Here is a 22,182-nt window from a genome sequence, read left to right on the forward strand (position 1 = left end):
AACCAAAAGGAGATGCTAGCCGTGCAAAATGCTCTTATGACCTTCAAAGACCTACTGCATCCAGGCCAATTATTGATAAGGACAGACAACACCACAGTCATGTGGTACATAAACAAACATTCATACCCCCTGTGCAGGCAAGCCATGACCCTATGGAACACAGCACTGGAACTGCAAATTCAACTACAGGCACAATTCCTGCCAGGGAAGGCAAACACACTGACAGACAACCTAAGCAGAAATATGACAGATCCACACGAATGGAAGTTGCATCCTCAAGTTTTCACCAAGATAACTCAGGCATGGGGACAGCCAGACATAGATCTATTTGCTACCCACAGAAATTACCAGTTGAAAAAATTTTGTTCAAGGACCTATCATCCACAGGCCTGGAAAGTGGACGCACTCTCTTTCAATTGGACAACATTGACAGTTTATGCCTTCCCACCAAGTTCTATTAAAAGCCAGAGCAGAGAGGCCACACATGATTCTCATTGCTCCAGACTGGCCAAGACAACACTGGTATCCACTCCTAAAGAGCCTGACACACTCCCCACCATGGATCCTACCTCTAGTCCCTCTTCTGTTGTCCCAGCACAACTACAAAACCCTTCACAGCCAACTCAAAACCCTAAATCTAGATGCATGGAGAATTCCTTAATTTCCCAACAGACTCTCCTCTCCTAGGAGGTGCAAGATGTCATCTTGGAGGCCAGAAGACCTTCTACTAGAAAAGCCTACTCCACTAAATGGAAACGATTTTGTTCCTGGAATCAAGAAAAGGGCCAGAATCTTTGGGTAATAAATATACCTCAAATTTTACAGTACCTAGCTGAGATGAACAGTGGACTTTCCTTCTCCTCCATCAAGATCCACGCTTCAGCCATTTCTGCACAATACAACACAGACCCTCCTTTATTCTCACATCCTCTCTTAAGGCAGTTCCTCAGAGGGGCAAAAAATATAAAACCCCCAAGGAAACCACCAGTTCCAGCTTGGGACCTCAACTTCGTATTGGAAAAGCTGACCCCCCCCCCCTTTGAGCCAGCTTCTTCAACAGAGCTACAATACTTGTCATGGAAAACAACCTTTCTTCTGGTTATCACCTCAGCACGCAGGGTTTCGGAGCTACAGGCCCTCATGGCAGTGCAACCATTCATCATTTTCCATCAGGACAGAGTTTCCTTACGAACCAACCCTACCTTTATGCCAAAGGTAGTATCCAGTGTAGCTTTGAATCAGACTATCCACTTACCTACCTTTTATCCAAATCCACAGAACAAAGGGGAAAGACTACTACATTCCTTGGACATTCACAGACAACTTCGTTATTATTTGGACAGAACAAAGCCATTCAGGAAATCTGAGCAAATCTTTGTGTCCTATGCTACAGGTGCTCAAGGAAAGGCTATTTCCAAACAGACAATTTCAAAATGGATAGCCCACTGCATATGCTTTTGTTACTCATTTCATGGAAAAACTGTGCCTGCATACATCAGCTCACACTCCACCAGGGCTACAGCTACCTCTGCAGCTTTCCTCAGGGGGGTTCCTACCAAGGACATTTTGGAAACAGCTACTTGGAGTTCAGTGCACACTTTCTCCAAGCACTACCACCTTCCACTATACTCTAAATCTAGAGCGGGCTTTGCCACAGCAGTCTTGCAGGGCATCCTCTCTCCTCCTAGTTCCACTTAGTGCCTACCACCCTTACTTAGCTTTGGGATTCTTCCCATCTGTAATGACTGCAGCTGTATGCATGATGAACATAGTACAGTTTTGTACTTACCATAAATGTAAATGTTAGAGTGCTCATACAGCTGCAGTCCAGGTTACCCCCCCCCCTCTGTCCCCTCTTAGGACAGGCCTTATGACAAACACCTTTATCATACAACCTGTTTGGGGTATTCTTTTATGGTGTATTTGCTTGCAACTACTGTTTTTTGATTTATCTATATTGCATGTTTGCATACATTATGTTTTGCCTTCCTTCTGGTGGCACCTGACATCTGGGGCAAGAAAAACTGAAGAAAATGGCGTCGGCTGCCTCTTTTATACCCCTGCCACGCTGACGTCAGGGAAGAAGTGACGACAACCGATGCCGGACCTAGACTTTGGAATTCGGCCGACCGAGGACCCGCCAGACGGCAGGATAACCCATCTGTAATGACTGCAGCTGTATGAGCACTCGAACATCTACATTTATGGTAGGTACAAAACTGTACTTTTCTTCATTTACTTTTTCAGTACTGCTGCTGTTGTACACATGTGGAACTGTTGGTGGGGATATGCGGACACCTATGAGCGATCCTGCTCATTTCTTAACATCTTCTGCTGTTCTACATTGCAGGGAATTGTTTATTCTGAGAGCTCTGCTCTTAGACATGCCTCCTGCACTCATACACGCTCCGTGTATGCCTGGGAGCTCGGGCAGCGAGCCTTCATTATTATGCATGATGCATTTCCATCCTGCCCCTACACGGGCGCTTCTGTACAGGACTAAGTTAGTCCTGCACGGAAGATTAGTGAATCCGAGGGTTAGTCTAATCTTTCTAGTCTCTAGGTATTTCTAAGAGAAAACACAAGTGTGTAAGATAAACTTGCATATAAAGCAAGACAGTGCTGAGGAGTTGGATAGTCCAGACAAAAATGCTTAATGCTCTCTGATTCTCTCTGTTTTTAAAATCACATTCCTGGTTCACATTACATCATTCTTCACACTTCTGTGGGTTCCCAGGCTAAAAGAAACTACATTTACATTCTTAACCTCTCCTTTTGTTATCTTGCAGCTTATCAGGAAGCAGAGCAATAAAAATACATTTGCATGTTTAAATCTAGCAATTTAACTCTTGGTTAAAACAATAGAAAGAATTCCTTCATCTAGACTGGCCAGAGCCACCTTTAAATGACAAAGACAGTCATAAAATGCTTGACTTTCTTACCACTGTTACATTTTTGCAGTTCCACATGTAACAGTATTTTTTTCCATTTAAGACAACAAGCCTGTGGTTTACATTAATATTTTCAGATGACAGAATTATCTTCAAAATTCTATCTGGCTAGGCTGGCAGCCTTCATCTATCTTCACCCAGTCTTCACACAGGGTGTAAAGCAACTTTCGTTTTTCTTGTATATGGATATAACAAAGAATGATTTCCAAAAATTGGCTCCTTTTTTAGTAAACAGACTAAATCTAAACAGCAGCACCCAAAACATCTGGTAAAATACAGTTAAAAACGAAATGGCAAAGGGACTCTTAAGTCTAAGCTTTCTGTGTTCCTGGTTTCCAACAGCATTAGAAACAAGTGATGACTGTCCCTTTCCTTTCCCATTCTGGCCTTCGAGCCCCCCCCCCCCCCCCCAAATAATGGTTGGTAAACTTTCCCTCTGCCTTCCATTTAAGAGAAAAAAATCACTTCCCACTCTTGGGGCTTTCACATCATAAGAAGAGGTTACAAGTTTTGGTGGAATTCTAAACTAACCACTTCAGGCATACCACAGATTGTAAAAGGTCAAGAACTCCATATTCCAACAATTGTTTCAAATTTTCTTTTGTCAAAAGTCCATGGAAGCCGTGCCTGTACTTCAAATGGGAAAAGGTTTTTATTCAAGGCTTTTTCTAGTCCCCAGGAGAGAAGTAAATTGGAAGTGTATTCTAGATCTGTCTAGACTCAACACTTTTCTAAGGGTTCTTCACCTTAGAATGCCCTTCCTTTTTCCTCTTATTTCCCTCTTGTTCGCACAGATGCTCTTCTGGTTATGCTGGACTTGAGCTTTATTTACTTACTTACTTATGCGTGCCTATCCATGAAAGTCATAAAAAAACTTAAAATTCTCTGTCTTGGTATCTTGGAGTCGCTTGCACTGCCAGTTTACTTTTTCACCTTTTGGATTATCTGCATCATCAAGGGTGTTCACAAAGTGCCTGGTTCCATTGTTGACTTCCTGTAGACTCCCAAGAATTAATCTGGATGGTTGTCTGATCCAAGTTAATTCCACTTCAAACCTTATAGAGGGATTTTAAGTTTCTATGAGCACCCTCCAGAACTTACTGTAAATCTGGAGCCTTCTCCAGTTCCTTCTGGAGTGGTCTTTTCTAGGTTGCCTGATAGATGATACAATTCAAACAACCTTTTTATCTCCAGACAAAACCGTAGATGTCCTTCAAGGATGCATCTGCAGTCCTTACAAATGGGTTGTCCTGTCGTCAGGCAGCCCTTCGGTTGGCCGGATTCCAAAGTCTGGGTCTGGCCTCGGCTGGTGTCGCACTTCACCCGACGTCATAGCGGCAGTTCTTCGGGTATAAAGGCATCAGCCAACGTAATTTTCCTCAGTCTTTCTTGCCGCGTGGCGCCCGAAGCAGAAGCTGTTCGCAAGTGCCGGTCGGTCAAAACCAGAGATTTCTACTACAAGTACCGAAGACTTCTAAAAAGCTAAGTACCTCGTTGGGGACTCTTTCTTGCCTCAGCCGATGTCAGAAAAAGTGAAAAACTGTTTAAATTGTGGGAAACAAATACCTCATAAAGATTTCCACTCTTACTGCTTACCTTGCTTAGGCCCAGACCACGACGTAGCAGCTTGTCTAGCCTGTGCTTCTTTCAACCGACGAACGCTTAGACGTCGGTCTGAGTTTGCTGAAGAGTTTTTCGCCCGCTTGCTTACATTATGCCGTCGGATACTCCGACTATGCAAATTTCTAAAAAACGCAAGGAAAAGGACCGACACTCACGGTCCGCGGTTTTGGCCGAAACCGCGGTTAAGCCAACCGCGAGTGTCTCGGTTTCGGCTGAAACCGAGTCCACGGTTCTTCCTTCGGCCGAAAGCTTGCCACTTACCGAGGCCTCATCCAGCTTGGCTGAATCTGCTACTGAAATCCCACCTGCTCCTGCAGGTTCACAGGATTTATCAGATACTATCCCTTTGGATATTTCTACCCCTGCACGTGGAGCTGCTAGGCCTCCTGCATCCATGTCGATTAAGGCCTTTGCCAGGGCTAAAGCAGCAAAAACTACCAAAACTGTGCCTACTAAGACCCCCCTCTCACAGGCCCAGTTCTAGTTCTCAAATGCTTAGTCTAGCAGAGGATCTCATTTCTTTGATCCGGGGATCCCAACCACATCCAGACAGGGCCTCTCACCCACCTCCAGAGAAGAGGACTAGAGTAGAGCCCCCTGAGCCAGTTTCTTCAGATGGCTCCTCTGATGAATCAGATAATTCAGACCCTCCAGAGGCCCCTTTTTCTCCTTATGAGGACTCTGATGCAGAAGAGTCCATTCCTTCTGCCTCTCCGCCTGAGGAATTTTCTTTTGGGGCAACCTTGCATGCTATGAGGGAACAATTTCAATGGCAGGGCCAGGATTTTTCAGACTCTAGGAAAAGGCTTAGAACCTTTTTGCATTTGCCACAGCATAGGCCTTTAGCCATTCCTCCAGTACTTACTGTTGTGGATGATGCTTTTAATGATGCTTGTACTGCTCCTGACTCTCTTCCTCCGGCCCCTGCTAAGCCCGATAGGTACTACAGGGTTCTGGACACACATTATCATTTGTATAAGGCCCCTTTTGCAGATCCCGAAACTATCTCCCAGGGACCCAAGGCTGTAGCAGCTACCTCTACCAAAACCCACTCTCCTCTCAAAGGGAAGCTAGGGCCGTAGAGAGATGGGGTAAAAGTTTACACTTCTGCTACTCTTTCAGCTAGGGCCTTGAACTGTCAATTCCACATGATTCAGTATCAGGAATTTATGTTAGACCAGTTAACTAAAAAACTGTCCTCGGATGAACCATTAGACAAAAATCTGTACAGGAAATGGTACATAACATTCAGCAGGTCAGTAATCATTCCTTAAAATGCGGCTATGATGCACTGGAGGCTTCCTTTAGATCAGCCATGACTGGCACAGTGATCAGAAGACATGCATGGTTAAAAGAACAGTCCTTACCAGACCATGTTAAATCAAAGCTCCTAGATGCTCCCATGGATAAGCTCAATTTGTTTGGCTCCCCTGCACAGCAGGTGCTGAAGAAGGTGGAAGAGAAAGCAAAATCTGTCCAGACAGTCAAGGATTTCTTGCAGGTCCAGCCTCCAAGGTTTAGCAGGAACTGGCCTTCCAAGAATTGGTCCTTTCCAGACACCTCCAGAGCTCCAAGAGGCAGGAATAGACGCTCAGGAGGCAGGGGTCAATCCAGAGGTGCCTACAGGGGGCGTCAGTGGCAGGCTAACAACCAGCGAGGTACAGCCACAAATCCAGCCACCACCACCACTTCCACAGGACAATCACAGTGACTTGGCTCTGGCACCGCCTACCAGGGAACAACTAGAGGCACCCTTAGGCGGGAAGCTAGCCTTATTTTCAGTAAACTGGCATTACATCACAGGAGACAAATGGATTTTACAGACAATAGACCAAGGTTACAGGTTTCACTTCCATACTATACCAAGGAAGAGAGGAATGCCAAACCTACCTCCAAATCAGAAGACAGAAGCTCTAGAACAAATAACTCACTTACTAAGGATGAGAGCTGTAGAAAGGGTACCATCTATGGAACAAGGGCAAGGATTTTACTCCAGACTTTTCATGGTACCAAGAAAAGAAAAACAATGGAGGCCTATTCTCGACCTGTCCGCTCTAAACACATACCTCATTGTTCCAAAATTCAAAATGCTGACCCTACAGCAGCTTCTTCCCATGCTAGGCAAGGAGTCTTGGCTGGTAACTCTAGATCTCAAGGAGGCATACCTGCATGTTCCCATACGACCAAATTGCAGAAGATACCTCAGATTTCTTGCAGGATCAGAGCATTATCAATTCCCAGCATTGCCCTTTGGCTTATCTACTGCGCCCAGAGTATTCACGAAATGCCTGGCATCAGTAATTGCTCATTGCAGGCTTCAGGGAATTCAAATTTACCCTTACCTGGACGACTGCCTGTTAAAAGCGGACAACATAAACAAATTAACAAAAGATTTGCAAAGGGTCATTCATCTACTACAAGCCCTGGGATACACAGTCAATATAAAAAAGTCAAGGCTGATACCATCCCAAAGGATAACCTTCTTGGGTGCAGATCTGGACACATCAAAACAAATGGCTTTCCTGACAGTAGAAAAACAGGAGCAACTCCCTTTCTACTTCATGGCATTAACAAAGCAGAACCAGCTAACAGCAAGAAAAGTCCTGCAAGCTCTCGGTTACATGGCATCCTGCATAATATTGATTCCGCATGCCAGACTACATATGAGAAAGTTACAGTGGTACCTAAGGAATTTATGGTCTCAGCACAAGCACAGCCTAGAAACCCAAATTCCAATAATTCCATGTCTGAAGCAAGAATTCCAATGGTGGGCTCAGGCCTGTCAAACAAACAAGGGACTGCCCTTCCACAGCACTCAACCAAGCCAGACCATCACAACAGATGCTTCAGACCTCGGTTAGGGGGCACACATGCTGGACAAGTGCATACAAGGCTTATGGACTCAAGACCAGCTGCACCTACACATAAATCAAAAGGAAATGCTGGCAGTAAAACTGGCAATTCAGGCATTCAGACCATTTCTTCAACAGGGTCAACTGCTGATAAGGACGGACAACACCACAGTTATGTGGTACATCAACAAACAGGGAGGCACACATTCATACCCTCTATGCCGGATGGCAATGGACCTCTGGAATGTGGCACTGAGCTTCAACATTCAGTTACAAGCAATTTTTGTGCCAGGAAAAGAAAATATACTAGCAGACATCCTAAGCAGAACTGCCACGGATGCCCATGAATGGATGCTGCATCCAGACATCTTCAAAACCATTACAAGGAAATGGGGACTACCAGAAATAGACTTATTTGCATCCCCACACAATCACCAACTGAAAAAATTCTGCACAAGGACGTACCACCCACTTGCTTGGAAAGTGGACTCCCTATCTTACAGTTGGAAAAACCTGACAGCATATGCATTCCCACCTCTTCCTTTGATGCACAAGGTGCTATTGAAGATCAAAGAAGACCGTCCAAGGATCATCCTGATAGCTCCAGACTGGCCAAGGCAACATTGGTACCCATTACTGAGGAGTATGTCTCGGGAACAAATATGGCCTCTGCCCCTAGTTCCCTTGCTGTTAACACAGAACAACTTCAAAACCCTGCATCCAAACCTGAAAACACTGCAGCTGGCTGCCTGGAACATTGTATAAGACCAAATAACCCAGATTTATCTCAAAGGGTTAAAGACATTATCTTGGAGGCTCGCAGACCCTCAACAAGAATAAATTATTCAGCAAAATGGAAAAGATATCTCATTTGGAGTACAGCAAAAGGAGAGAATGTGTCACTGGTAAACATAGCTAACATCCTGGAATACTTGGCAGAGCTCTTCCACAACGGCCTGTCCTATTCTTCCATTAAGATTCATGCATCAGCCATTTCAGCAGAATACAACTTGGATCCTCCAGTCTTCTCACATCCTCTGCTCAGGCAGTTTCTGAGAGGAATTAAAAATGTAAAACCTCCTAGGAAGCCGCCATTGCCAGCACGGGACTTGAACTTTGTGCTAGAAAAATTGACACTACCTCCTTTCGAACCAGCAGCAACAGCAGAATTACAATACCTACCAGCAGCAACAGCAGAATTACAATACCTATCATGGAAAACTGCTTTCCTGCTTGCAATCACTTCAGCAAGAAGGGTATCTGAGCTACAGGCATTAATGGCAGTACAGCCCTTCCTGATCTTCCATCAAGATAGTGTCCATGAGAACTAATCCTACTTTTATGCCAAAGGTGGTCTCCAGGGTATCTTTAAATCAAGCTATCCACCTGCCTACATTCTTCCCCAACCCACAGAACAGGGGAGAAAGACTGTTGCATACCTTGGATGTACATAGACAATTACGTTACTATCTGGACAGGACCAAGAGCAACAGAAAAACTGACCAGCTACTGGTAGCATATGCAACAGGAATGGAAGGAAAAGCAATTTCAAAACAGACAATCTCTAAGTAGATAGGAAATTGCATCAGATTTTGTTACTCCTACCATGGGAAGAAAACTCCAGAAAACATCAGGCCTCACTCTACAAGGGCTACAGCCACTACCACAGCTTTTTTACGAGGAGTGGCTACCAAAGACATTTTAGAGGCTGCTACTTGGAGCTCCGTGCATACATTTGCCAAGCATTATAATTTACCTTTATACTCCAGATCCCGAGCAGGTTTTGCCACTGCTGTTTTGCAAGGGATCTTAACTACACCATAATCTTATTTCTCCTCCTCCCCCAGTTTGGCTATGGTATTCTACCCATTTGTAAGGACTGCAGATGCATCCTTGAAGGACATAGTACAGTTTTGTACCTACCATAAATGTAGATGTCCGATAGACATGCATCTGCAGTCAGGATTACCCACCCTCCTTCCCCTCTGTGGTACTCCTAGGGTATTTGCCCATCTTGTAGCTAGCTGGGGGAATCTATTATGGTGTATTTGTTTGTATATATGTACATACATGCTTATTTTTTGTTTGCTCTCTACTATTTGGAACCATTTGCATTTATCCAAATTTAGCCTTCCTAGAGGGCACCTGGCATCTGGGGCAAGAAACACTGAGGAAAATGGCGTCGGCTGATGTCATAGCGGCAGTTCTTCGGGTATAAAGGCGTCGGGTGAAGTGCGACACCAGCCGAGGCCAGACCCAGACTTTGGAATCCGGCCGACCGAAGGGCTGCCTGACGACAGGACAACCCATTTGTAAGGACTGCAGATGCATCCTTGAAGGACATCTATGGTTTTGTCTGGAGATAAAAAGGTTGTTTGAATTGTATCATCTATCAGGCAACCTAGAAAAGACCACTCCAGAAGGAACTGGAGAAGGCTCCAGATTTACAGTAAGTTCTGGAGGGTGCTCATAGAAACTTAAAATCCCTCTATAAGGTTTGAAGTGGAATTAACTTGGATCAGACAACCATCCAGATTAATTCTTGGGAGTCTACAGGAAGTCAACAATGGAACCAGGCACTTTGTGAACACCCTTGATGATGCAGATAATCCAAAAGGTGAAAAAGTAAACTGGCAGTACTGCCTCTGGTCTCACATGAAAAGAGCTCACTAGTTTAGTGGGACTAAACTAGTCAACAACAAAGATGGATAACTCAGATTTTACTTGGGGAGGTGGGAACTAAAAATTGGAGAGAATTTCTTTCTTTTGCAGGAAAGGGAATGGGTTTATCATAGTCTAGGCAAATCTTTCCAAAATGGATTTGCAGTGCAGTTAATTTCTGCTATTCTAATTGTATGAAATGATTACCAGAACATCTTGAGACCCACTTTGCCAGAACTGTAGCTACTTCAGGGTTTTTTGTATAATGTGCAGATATATAAAACTATTTTTGGAGTTGCCTATTGGTTCTCTTTGCACACCTTTACCGATCTTTACAAACAGTATGTTCAATCTAGAGCAAGAAGTGGGTATCCCATGGCTATCCTTCATGGACTCTTAAAGTCAGAGGGAGCTCCCTCTTCCCCACTTTTATCCACCCCATCTAACTAAGCTTGAAGAGTTTTCCCATATGTAAGGAATACTACAACAGTGATGTAATGAAGAACATAATACAGTTGTGAAGGATAATATATTGCAAATGTTCAAATAGATCATATTAGAGTAGAGTTACCCCCGCTCCCCCCCCCCCCACAGTTAGGTACTCTCTTCTGTTTTGGCTTTGCTGGAATGAGGTGTTCCCCAAAGTTTTTCTTCATCCACCCTAACACTTTCTGTGCTGTTTTATTTCACCCTGCTTTAATTTTATAGGTCCAAGTTCTCTCACATTACTTTAGAAAGTTAGTATGTTATTTACACCTGAAGCAGGGCAAGAAAGCTCCGAAGATGGTATGGATGTATGCTTCTCTTAGTGCTCGGCACATGCCTAGGGTGGACATGTGCCTGTAGGGGAAGGATTCCTGAACTTTGACAGGCTGCCTGGATGAACAGGTCCTTCATAGCATAAGGAGTACTGCCACAGTGATCTGTTTGAACATCTACCATTATGGTAAGTTACCTACACTGTTGTAATTTCTTTGTCCTCTTGGCAAAGAGGGAGGGCTTCCATGAGCAATGTTGGTAACCAGGGACCAGATAGCCAAGCAGGAGGGGGGAAGAAAACTGTGCAGCCAGTGGTCAACTGTTTGTTACTGGGGAATGAAGGAGTATCCATTGATACAGGAGCTAGCCCTAGTGTGAAAATACCTACTATGGCAGGTAAGTGTGGCAAGATGGAATGCAATCTGAGTGTGGGGTGCTTGCATGTGAAAGTGCACACTGAAGAATGCACAGTGCCTGTAGGGTGCTCAGCATTTGGAAGTATGCTCTCAGCTTAACTGCTACATTGCGTACATTATACTTTGTATATCTCCTAGGTCTAAAGGTGAATGATGGGGCATTTAAAAAAATTATATAAAAAAAATCATTGGCCACCTACAGTAGGAGAACAATGACTTGATATCAGTATCAGTATCAGTGGTGGCCTGGAATTGAAAGAAGTACAAAAATGATTTCATGTGACAGCTTTCATATTTGTTACTAGCTTCAGAAGCCATGTCAAAGCAGAGACCCTGTTAGTTGCAGAAGAGCAGTTTATTATATTCTTTTAACTGTACTATGAATATAAGTTGTGTCTTTCGGCTTTTCCCGGTTAGGGGTCGCCACAGTGGAACTCCGGTCCGCTAATGATTGGTAGTTGATTTTTACGTGCCACATTACCGGCCCTGACGCACAACCTTCAACGAAGGTACGCCCATTCACGCATGTCTCCACGCAGAAGACGCTCTAGCTGTGAATCGAACCGGACAGCGTCTTATTGTGAGGCGACAACACTACCGCAGCACCACCACCGTGGTATACTATGAATATAAGTGCAGAGTATTAACTACTGTATTGTCTTACAGTGATAACATCCAGCAACACCTGACGACTAGTACCGCGGTATACTATGAATATAAGTGCAGAGTATTAACCTACTGTATTGTCTTACAGTGATAACATCCAGCAACACCTGATGACTAGTAATGTCTCTGAGGCAGCTAATAGCCTGATGTCGATGGCTGAATTGGATATAAAGCTTCAAGAATCCTCCTGCACCCATCTGCAAGACTTCATGAGAGCGACTGTGAAGTTCTGGCACAAAATTATTATAGATAAGCTCACAAGGTAAGAAGTTGAAACGGTACAAGTGTTGTTGCTGTTTTTAAGGATGTGTTGTGTTTTTCATGAAGGTCTGTAATTTTGATGTATGGTTTATCAAAGGTCTTAATTCTGTGGCATAGCCGCACACTAGGTATTAGAAGAGCTGTGTTGCCAGGTGTTTAGGAGAACATTTCATAGTAGGGGACTCATTTGAGGGCAACCTAGAAACTTTTCATGGCTAAAAAATAACATAATCTGATGCTGTCCTTTTCATTCTTCCTCACTTATGATCTAAGATCTAATCCTCTGATCTGACTCTGCCGCATACACACAACTTCAGATCCAAAGCTTGAGCTCCTCCCTCTACCCATAATGGTCAATACCATCCCTAATTCTCCAGATATCATTTTCTGCCATAGCCTCAAGATGGAAGACCCCATTGTTCAAGTAAGAGTATCTTTTGGTAAAAATTTTTCTGTATAGTTTGGGTGGTTTTTTTTTGTACCTTGTTATTATCTTAAAACTTAGATTTTCTCTTTATCCTCCTTCAGGTGTTTGCAGGGTTTTTTGATAATTTCCCTTTTTCTATCATACCATTGCTAATCTGCTAGTTCGTGAATGCTACTTTACTGTTTTTTTAGTTTCTGCTATACAAAAAGAAAAAGGTTGTAGTTTTCTGTACTGTTAGATAAGTTATATTTTGTATTATTTTAACCTTTTGGTTGAATTTAAAGTTGTTCAAACCCTTTCTTTTTCCGTGGTTTACTGCTTCTTTTGCCTGCTATGTCTGAGAAACCCACATCAGAAGAGCCTACAGGTTTTAAGAAGTGCAGTTCTTGTGAGCATAAGATTCACAGTTCTGATGCCCACAAAAAGTGCATCTGCTGTTTGGGAGTCGCCGACCTGGATAATTCATGTGCTGTGTGTGCTACCTGTAATCCCAGGGCCCTCTCAGATTGCAGAAACAAGTTGATCCTTAAAGGATTTCTTCCAGCTAGGGCTCAAGCCCCCCTCAAAATCAACTTCAGTGGTCTCGAGTCGAGGAAGAGGCATCACAATTCCCCAAAGACTTCCTCAGAGCCTTCCGAAAAGCTTCAAAAAGTCTACGATCCACGGGCTCTCAGATGGTCCTCGAATCCACAGTAACCCTCAGATCTAATTGTCTCAACTCTTACCGGTTCTCCTATACAGTCCACCTCTGTCTCGGCTCACTGCCCTTTGGATCTGACGAACAGCATATGTTTGCCGGAATTTGTCCTAAAACTCGTAACATCGAACAAGCACTCCAGGCCGGCATCTACAACTTCACCTAGGTCTCCAAGGAGCTTGTGTGAGGCTGACATGGACAGGATGATGCGGAGATTTCTTAGGGCTCCGATGCAGATGGGGTCCTGTCCCTTCCCTGATCCGTGAGCACACCGGCCCAACCAATTCTGTCTCCTTCTCCAATCTGTCCTGCAGTTTGAGTCCCAGGATCCTAGGTTTCCAAGAGGTTTGACATCTGATCTGATGAAGCTACCTTCGACTGCAACGATAACCCTGACCAACTCTTCTTGGATGCCTTCAGATCAGGGTGGGTCTCTGATCAGAGTGGTTGGCATGGGGTCTAAGGGATTGGGTTTTGGTCCAACTTTGTCAGATCCTTCCCATCCCCTTAATGCCCTCGCCCTCAACATCTCTGGTCTGAATCTCTTTGGAGAGCTCAGATCCAGGGTTTGCCCCGACTTTTTGGCTTGAGCTGCTTCAGCTCCGAGGAAGGGAGGAGAGGTTTTCCTGGATCTGTCAGTCTTTCAGGTTGTAGAAAGAGCTTTCTCTCTGTGTAGAGAGCTGTCTTCTTTAGTCTCAAATCCTTTCCCTTGCCCCTCATCGGGTCTGAGCTCTGAGACAATCATTACTGCTTCTCAGGGTCAGCCAGCTCAAGGAAGTCTCCACACATGCTCCCTTGAGGGAATCCCCCTCTGTTCTAACGCCTCTCCCTTGCAGCTCGTGGAAGAGGCACCTTGAAAGAGAATGTGCAAGAGGAGGCACATAGACTCCCCTGTGGAGTATCTTACTGAGGACACACATTTTGACGAGGGGGAAGGATCCCCACCAATCACCACCTGATGACGTCTTTGGGGACATCTTACAAATTCTTAAGTAGAAAGGTGGCTGATCCTCCCAAAATCTTTTTCCTGAGGAATCTGTGTCTCTGGAGGCATTCGGGGCTGGCTCATCTATGTCTTGGGTGACCCCCCCCCCCAGCGGATGAACTTCTTAACCTTGTCTCCCATTGGGCTTGGAAGAAACTGGATACTGTCAAGCCTATCCCGAAGCACCCGGATAAATTCTTAGTTCCCTGCTCAGACAGACCTCATTGGAGCAAGGGTTTTCAAGTTGATGCCATAGTTGTGGCTGCAGCCACTATGAAAAAGCTAACGGAACAAAAATCCTCTGTCCTTTCACTGAACAGGGAGTCCAGAGGGATGGACAGGTTTGGAAAGCACATGTACACCTCAGCCACATTCACACTGAGGTCATTAAATTACCTAGCACACATTACTCGCTTACAGAGAGATTTCAGACTGTCTCTCTCTCTCTCTGAGTCCATATCTGTGGAGGACCTCAAGAAGGTTTCTCCTCAACTGGCTACTGTGTCATCCATTGCCAATTCATCAATGAGGTTAATTTCCAATACAGTGGAAGGAACCTCACAAGCAGCAGGTTCAGGCGTAGCTGTTAGGAGACATGCCTGGATGCAGCCATGTGACTTCGTGGAACCTTCAAGATGTCTTTTGTTAGTGCCCCCTTCAATGGCTCCTCCATGTTTAGGCCATTGGTAAAAGATACAGTCACCTGCAGCAGGCAGGAGGAAAGACTTTGCCATTGGAAACAAGTTCTCTACCCCTCAACATACTTTCTCCAGGCACCAGTGAGGTGGTAAGAAACTATGGTTCTGGAAATCTTTGGGACCTTTTCAGGACTCTGGTGGGGATACTTTCTTCAGAGGCAGAGGAGAAGGTTTTAATGGCAGACATTGACCTAGAGGCAGAGGAGGTTTGCAGAACCAGGGCTTCAAAGACAACTCATGTGATGGGCCCCATCAGTGCTCATGAAGCGCTGCCTGATTGTCCATTTCAGAAGGCAGTCAGGGGTTGTGTTTGCCTGGACCTGCAAGCCTGGACAAATCTAACAAACAATCCATGGGTGTTAAGTATAATATCCAGTGGTTACCACATTATTTTTTCCCTTCCACCTCCTATCACAAAGAAGAAACTTTCTGATGTTCCACCCATTCAGAGGGAGTACGCAGCTCAAGAGGTTCAAAAGCTGCTACAAAAGATTCATGCAGGAGTTCCAACGTGAACAAATAGGATTCGGAACTTACTCCCACTTCTTTTTAGTGCCAATGAAAACGGGAGACCTGAGACCAATTCTGGATCTAAGCATTGTGAATCAGTATGCAAAGAAGTCAGTTCCAAATGGTTATGGTTCAGTCCATCCTGCTGCTTCTGCGCAAAAATGATTAGCTGTGCTCTGTAGATCTCCAGGATGCATACTGTCCTATCAAAATCCACAGGCACTCCAGGAAACACCTGCACTTTCGGCTGGAAGCCATTCACTACCAGTTCGGAACACTGCCCTTCGGTCTCACCACAGCCCCCAGGGTGTTCACCAAATGCATGGCAGTTGTGGCAGCTCACTTGAGACTCAAGGATTCCAGGTGTTTCCTGCCTAGATGATAGGCTGCTCATCGCCCCCAACCAGGCACCATCTTCTACAAGCCGGGGATTACTTGCTTCAGGTCTCCAACTCCCTAGGAATTACAGTAAACTTTGCCAAATCGAAGCTGAATCCTGGACAGAATCTGGATTTATAGGGACTTAACTGGATACTTTGACTCAAATGCCGTCACTCCCTCCTCATTGCATCACATCATTGAGAAATCTGGTGCTGGACATGCTGTCTCTTTTGTCCCCTCCAGCAAAACTAGTGTTACAAGCTCTTGTATCAATGTCAACTGCCATTCTTCTAGTTCTTCTAGCAAGATTCTTTTTGTGAATTCTCCAGTGGACACTGGCAGTTCAGTGGTCGATTCTTTACCAGCCTGAATCCTTTTCCATAAAACTCACTTCCATTTGCAAATGCCACCTTTGCTGGTGGACCCTGTGACACCCCAGCACTGGCCCTGTAGTCAAGGAGCCTCAATCCCCACTACTGGCAACAGTGCAGGACATACGCAATGGGAGGATGACAAGTACACACACAGTAAAGTGCAATTTCCCTTAACAGCACACAGAGACCACAGTCAGTCTGGAGCTAGTTTCTCCTTTCTCCAGATCCCCAATAAGATTCCCCACTAGCACAGCTATAGGGTTGAAATCTAAGTTGCATGGCCAAACCAAGACCTCTAGCACCCTCTCTGTCCAACCAGTGCTTTGTGTCCATGCCCAAGTATCTGGCACACACTTTGAGGTTTGATTTGTACACACACACACCTGGGAAAGGCTGGCACAGGTTTACTTGCTATGCCCCCTTCTGCCCAGACTATAAGGTAGTTTCCACCACCACCCACTACTTATCACGTACTTTAAGGGCCTTAGCTAAGGGTGTCCAATCTTACTGTGTAATGTTAATATTAATCCAAATGGTAGTATGACCAAGAGCCAGGCTATTGCGTGTGGCCTGTACAGTGTCACCAAATAGATATGCAAGTATTCTTAAGAGCTTACATATCTCTAAACAGGCCAGCCACAATTGAAAGGTTTAAATATATTTAATAATAAATAAGAAAAGAACACGAAAATACTCAATAAATCATCACCGTAACTTCAGAGTTCAAAATCACAGGCAATATTTAAATCAACATTGCTGGACAGTCTCAAATAAATACAGAAAACATCTAAACTAATCCTTACTATATTCCTTAGTGAATCTAAGAGAAATTACTGTACCCGAGTTAGCTTAGTTACAGCAAGGCAAGTGCAGAGGTGGTGAGTGGATGTTGTCAGGTCAAAGACAAATACAAAAATGCACGGTCTCTCTCTCTCTCTCACACACACAGAGTTCTTAAATTAATGTCAAATATTACTGCACGGGTAGCAGGCAGGATGACATCACTTTTTGTCACCTGACTTTAGTTCCCAAGCTAAACTCCCATTGTCAGACACTACTAGCATTTAGCATCTCCCTGTGAAAACACACAGCCTTCAGATGTTTGCAGCTGCTAGGAGACATAAAACACTTGCAATACAATGCAGTGAAGTCAAAGTCAAAAGTAACGTTATTGTCATTCAGACCATACACAAGTGTACAGCTGAACAAAATTTCATTTCTCTAGCTCAAATGTAACAAAAGAAAAACAAATCACAGCAGCACAGAACAAAAATACAACAACATTTACAACAGTGACAGAGTCCAACAGTAGGTACAGAAGCAACCATTTACCACTGATCCCATGGACTACAGCAGTCCACTATGTCCCTGCCGTTACTATCGTTCTCTCCATACCAGCAGTATCCCAAGTCACAGTCAGGTCATGAAGGTAGTCTCCAGCACCACCAACCAAATCTTATCAAAACAAAATGGCAGACAAAAAATGGACCCCTGCCATCTGCAGCCAGCACGATCGCTCTGAATGGCCCCACCAGTTCAGCCATCCTTTTAAATCTCACCAGCTCCATCTCCGGCATTCCAACAGTCATCAACAGCCTCTAGATCTAATCCAGCTCCATCCAACCCAGCAAAATCCAACACCGGATTTTCAAAAGCATAACCCGGCAGCTAAGAGTCTGAATCCAGCATTCTGCAGTCTGCACCTCACTCAACTCTCTACTGAAGGCCCAAACTTCCATTTATAGTTATGATCGCAGTCCAGCAACCCCCATAGCAAAAACACGGACACCATGAACACCAGGTTGAACATTTGACCATACCCAGTGGATCAAAACAGACCACAAAACGCACATTGGGAGCTGGAGAGGCTGCTGCCACACAAGGCGTCGCCATCAGTAGGCTTCCTAGTTCTAGACATTATGTCTCCTGTTGAACTGAAACTGAAAGAGAACATCTCTTTTATTAAGTGGTTATAAAACAATTTATTTCAACTATTTGCCTGAATTTTTTTGCCAGTTAACCCTCTATGTTCTAGTTTCTACTGTTAAAACATATACATTTACACAAGTACAATAGTTTATAAGGAATTCTCTTCTTTTCCAGTAGGGTACACTGTGGGCACATCCTTAAGCTCAGTACTTTATACACACGTCTGTACCAGCAGCTTTGATATACAGACAACATACAGTTCTAATACAGTGGTAACACAAGCAATTGCATCCTGCTGATATTCACAAATGACAGATAATTATTTACAGAATTACAGATAGCTGGGGTGGCAGTGTCTCCTTCTGTCACACTTGAATATAAATTATATTAATATTCACAAATGACATATAATTATTTACAAAATTCCAGGCAGCTGAGCTGGCAGTATGTCCTTTTGTGACAGACCCACTCAGATGATCTGTTTCTGGGCAGACCGTTCTCTCTTCCTCCTCCGATAGTCACAGCGACCACAGGTGCTTCCTAACTGGGGTGGGGATGGGTCATTTCTTGTGAAAGATGGTCCAAGGCACGTGATCCCCTGTGAAGACCATTTTGAATATCAATGTCTTAGAGACGAGAGCAGTTCTTCTAACGTTGCAAGCCTTTCGGGACATTCTTCCTCTAGGGACTATATCAATCCATACGAACAACATGTCAGTAGTCTGGTACATCAGCATACAAGAAGAAACCTGTTTCTACCCATTGTGCAGAGAGGCCATGAGAGTCTGGGAATGGGTGGTCTCCTCTTCAGACTGCCTTCTTTTTCCAACGCACATATTGGGAAAAACCAACATGTTAGCAGACACACTCAGCAAGTCGATTCTGATTCCCCAGGAGAGGTCCCTGAATCAGACAGTAGTGAATATGATTTTCAGCCGCTGGGGTCAACCTTGGTGCAACCTATTTGCCTCTCCCCTCAACAAGTGGAGCATGTATTTCACTGTGATTTCCCCCCTCCCCCCGGAGGAGTCACCAAGGGATGCTCTGATTCATGATTAGCCCCCAGAGTCTCCTTTATGCTTAACCCCCTCTTCCTCTCATTCCAAAATTACTACAGAAGGCAAGAAGGCTGAAGAGCTCAGTCATCCTCATTGTCCCCTTCTGGCCTTGACAGCTTTGGTTTCCCTTTCTGTGGTCTCACTTGAAATATCCTCCAGGGATACTAGAGCCCATTCAGGATCTTTTATCTCACCTTTCAGGAATTCACCATCCTAATCTTCAAGCCCTGAAACTGACCACATGATTTCTCCACTTTCAGTGATTGTTAGACAGTCCAGGCTCACTTCCCCAGTTTGTAATATTATCTTGGCATCCCAGAAGGCCTCCACCAAGAAAGTCTACAGAAGTAAGCGGAAAAGATTTTCTATATGGGCTTCCAAGAAGAATATTGATCCCTTTTCACCACCTACTACGGTCATCCATCTTTTTCTCACAACTCTTTTCAAGGAAGGAACTAGTTTTTCTACTATCAAACTTCAGTTGGCAGTCATATATAACTTCCATGCTGGTAATGAATTTTTTTCTTTGACATCTTCCAAACTATATAAAGCTTTCATGACGGGAATTTTCCTTCTTACGATTCCAATAAAGGATCCCTCTCCCCCTTGGGATCTGATGTTGGTCCTTCAAGGTTTAACTCAAACATTCTTTGAACTGGTGGACAAATGTGACATGAAGTTTCTGGTAGCTGTTACATCAGCAAAAATGAATTTCTGAACTCCAGACCTTACCAGCTAGGCCTCCTTACATTATTTTCCATAAGGATAGGGTGCCTCTATGAACCAACTGTTCCTGTTTGCTTAGAGTGGCCATAGAGAATACAAATAACCAGTCCATACAATTACCTGTTTTCTTTCCAAAATTTTGTAATAAAGGCAAATATATGTTGCATGTTTTTGATGTTCACAGGCAATTACTTTTTTATCTTCTGAGAACGAAAGAGTACAGGAAGTTTGATCAGCTCTTTGTGTCTTTTTCCCCTAATCGCTTGGGTCAGGCAATATCCAAACTCACTCTGGCCACATGGATTACTGATTGTATCACACTGATTTATTCTCAAAAAGTTTTGGAGTTGCATCATCCTCCTAAAGCATACTCCAATAGATTTATAGCTACATCATCTGCTTTTTCTTCAAGAACTTCCATTGATGATATCAGCGCTGCAGCCACCTGGTGAAAGACTCAAACCTTTGTTACACATTACAAAGTAGACATTGTTTCCAGAAGCAGAGCTTCCTTTGGTTCGACAGTGCTCTGGCATGTCCTTCCCTGAAGGCCTCCCGGAGTTGCATAGCTTTGGACTCTGACCAATTCGTGAGGAAGATTGAAAAGAACATCAAATTTAGAAGTTATGTACTTACCATAACTTGGTATCTGTGTTGTCCATTTTCATTCTTCCTCACCTTCCCTCATAACTGTCCCCTGGCCCTGTTGCTCCTTGAAGGATCTTTAGATGTTGTTGGAACCCTTGTGTTCTTGATTTGAGGCTCATCTTCTTGCTTGTGTCTGTCCTGTCTTTATAGCACAGTGGGCAATAGGGCAGCAAACTCGATCTGAGAAGTTGGGGATGGTATGGAGCATTATGGGTAGAGGGAGGAGCTCGAGCTTTTGATCTGAAGCCTTGTGTATGTGGTCAAGTTGGATCTGAGAATCTGATCCTAGACCCATTCGTGGGCAATGAAAATGGACAACACAGATGCCAAGTTATAGTAAGTACATAACTTCCAATTCTGCACAGAGAAGTTATTACACCTGGACTCCTCAGTTTGATGTATTAAAATCACATATTTTTGCTGTGTTGGTATGTGCAAGCATAACATTGTGCATTTTCTGTGTAATAGCATAAAAGATGTATGTGAAATATAAGAAGTGCTGTTTGCTGAGCATGTTGAACAGCAATCTTAGTACCATTCAGCAGCTGTGGACTACACTGGTTAAAAAAAATAGTTCACTGATTTTAATAGCATAGTACAGAACAGAGAGGCTTTTAAGTTTACCAGGTGTATTTTAATTACTGCTGTAGAAAACAGAATACACATTTGATAATTCATTTTTATTTTTGTAAATGAATATTATGATTGTATTATTATTACAATGTTTAAAAAAATAGTAGTCGGGGGCAGGAGGAGTAATGGGTTCTTATCATGAAATCGAACAGGCTGGAGAGCGAATGGCTTTAACATAGAAAATGCCATTCATCAATGTGTTTATTGTGAGATCGCGGTACAGTGAAGATTGGAAAATTTGCCCTTCCCTCACTGTAGTGCGATCTTGGAGTTGGTATATATAATTAGCGGGGGGCCCCCCACAAGAGTGACTTCAAAAAATGGCATTTTCGGTGTTTAAGCTGTTTGCCGTCTGGGCTTTTAGAGTTCATAATGTAGACCCGGGAGTAATTTGTGACCCCCCCCATTCCTTTTTATTGGGATGGTCTTGGTCTGTAACCATGATTTTAAGGTTAAGGTGATGTTTAGTCAGTGTTTTAGTCAGGCATACGTCATTATTGATTCTGTTTACACCTTTTAAAAATACTTGTTTAAATGCAGTAACATGATGGTAGAATTTAAACTTAAAAAGGCCAATATTTTACTTTTATTTTTATTAAATTGTGTATTTTATTTAAATCGCTTTCTACAAGAGTATAGTCATCAGAAAAGCAGTGTTCCTGTGCATTCTGTAAGAGTATACTAGTCTTTACTGGAGACTTCCTTGTACACCTGAAATTAGTATACTTGTCACTGTTCTCCAAGTCTTATTTCTGAACCTGTGATAAAGGTACCTAAAACTAAGATAGAAAGATGTCCTGTACAAACTGATATGAGGTGTGCTGAGCCTGCATTATTAAAGTATTCACAAAAGTAAGACTTGCTTCCTTGTTTACATTAATAATGCAAAAAGAGAATGAAACTGTCATGTTGGGGGTGGTGTATTCA

General features: G+C 43.7%; 1 protein-coding gene across 1 annotated transcript in view; it reads left to right on the forward strand.

Annotated features, from left to right (window-relative positions):
* The window catches only part of RINT1 (RAD50 interactor 1), a 625,783-nt gene that overhangs the window by 139,272 nt on the left and 464,329 nt on the right, over nucleotides 1–22,182 (forward strand). Inside the window, exon 3 of the mRNA XM_044088530.1 lies at nucleotides 12,017–12,190. Within this exon, the coding sequence (XP_043944465.1) occupies nucleotides 12,017–12,190 (174 nt within the window). The remainder of the gene's footprint in view (nucleotides 1–12,016; nucleotides 12,191–22,182) is intronic.

The sequence above is a fragment of the Protopterus annectens genome, chromosome 11.part0, assembly GCF_019279795.1.
Source record: "Protopterus annectens isolate FY-2018-M chromosome 11.part0, PAN1.0, whole genome shotgun sequence".
Lineage (NCBI taxonomy): Eukaryota > Metazoa > Chordata > Ceratodontiformes > Protopteridae > Protopterus > Protopterus annectens.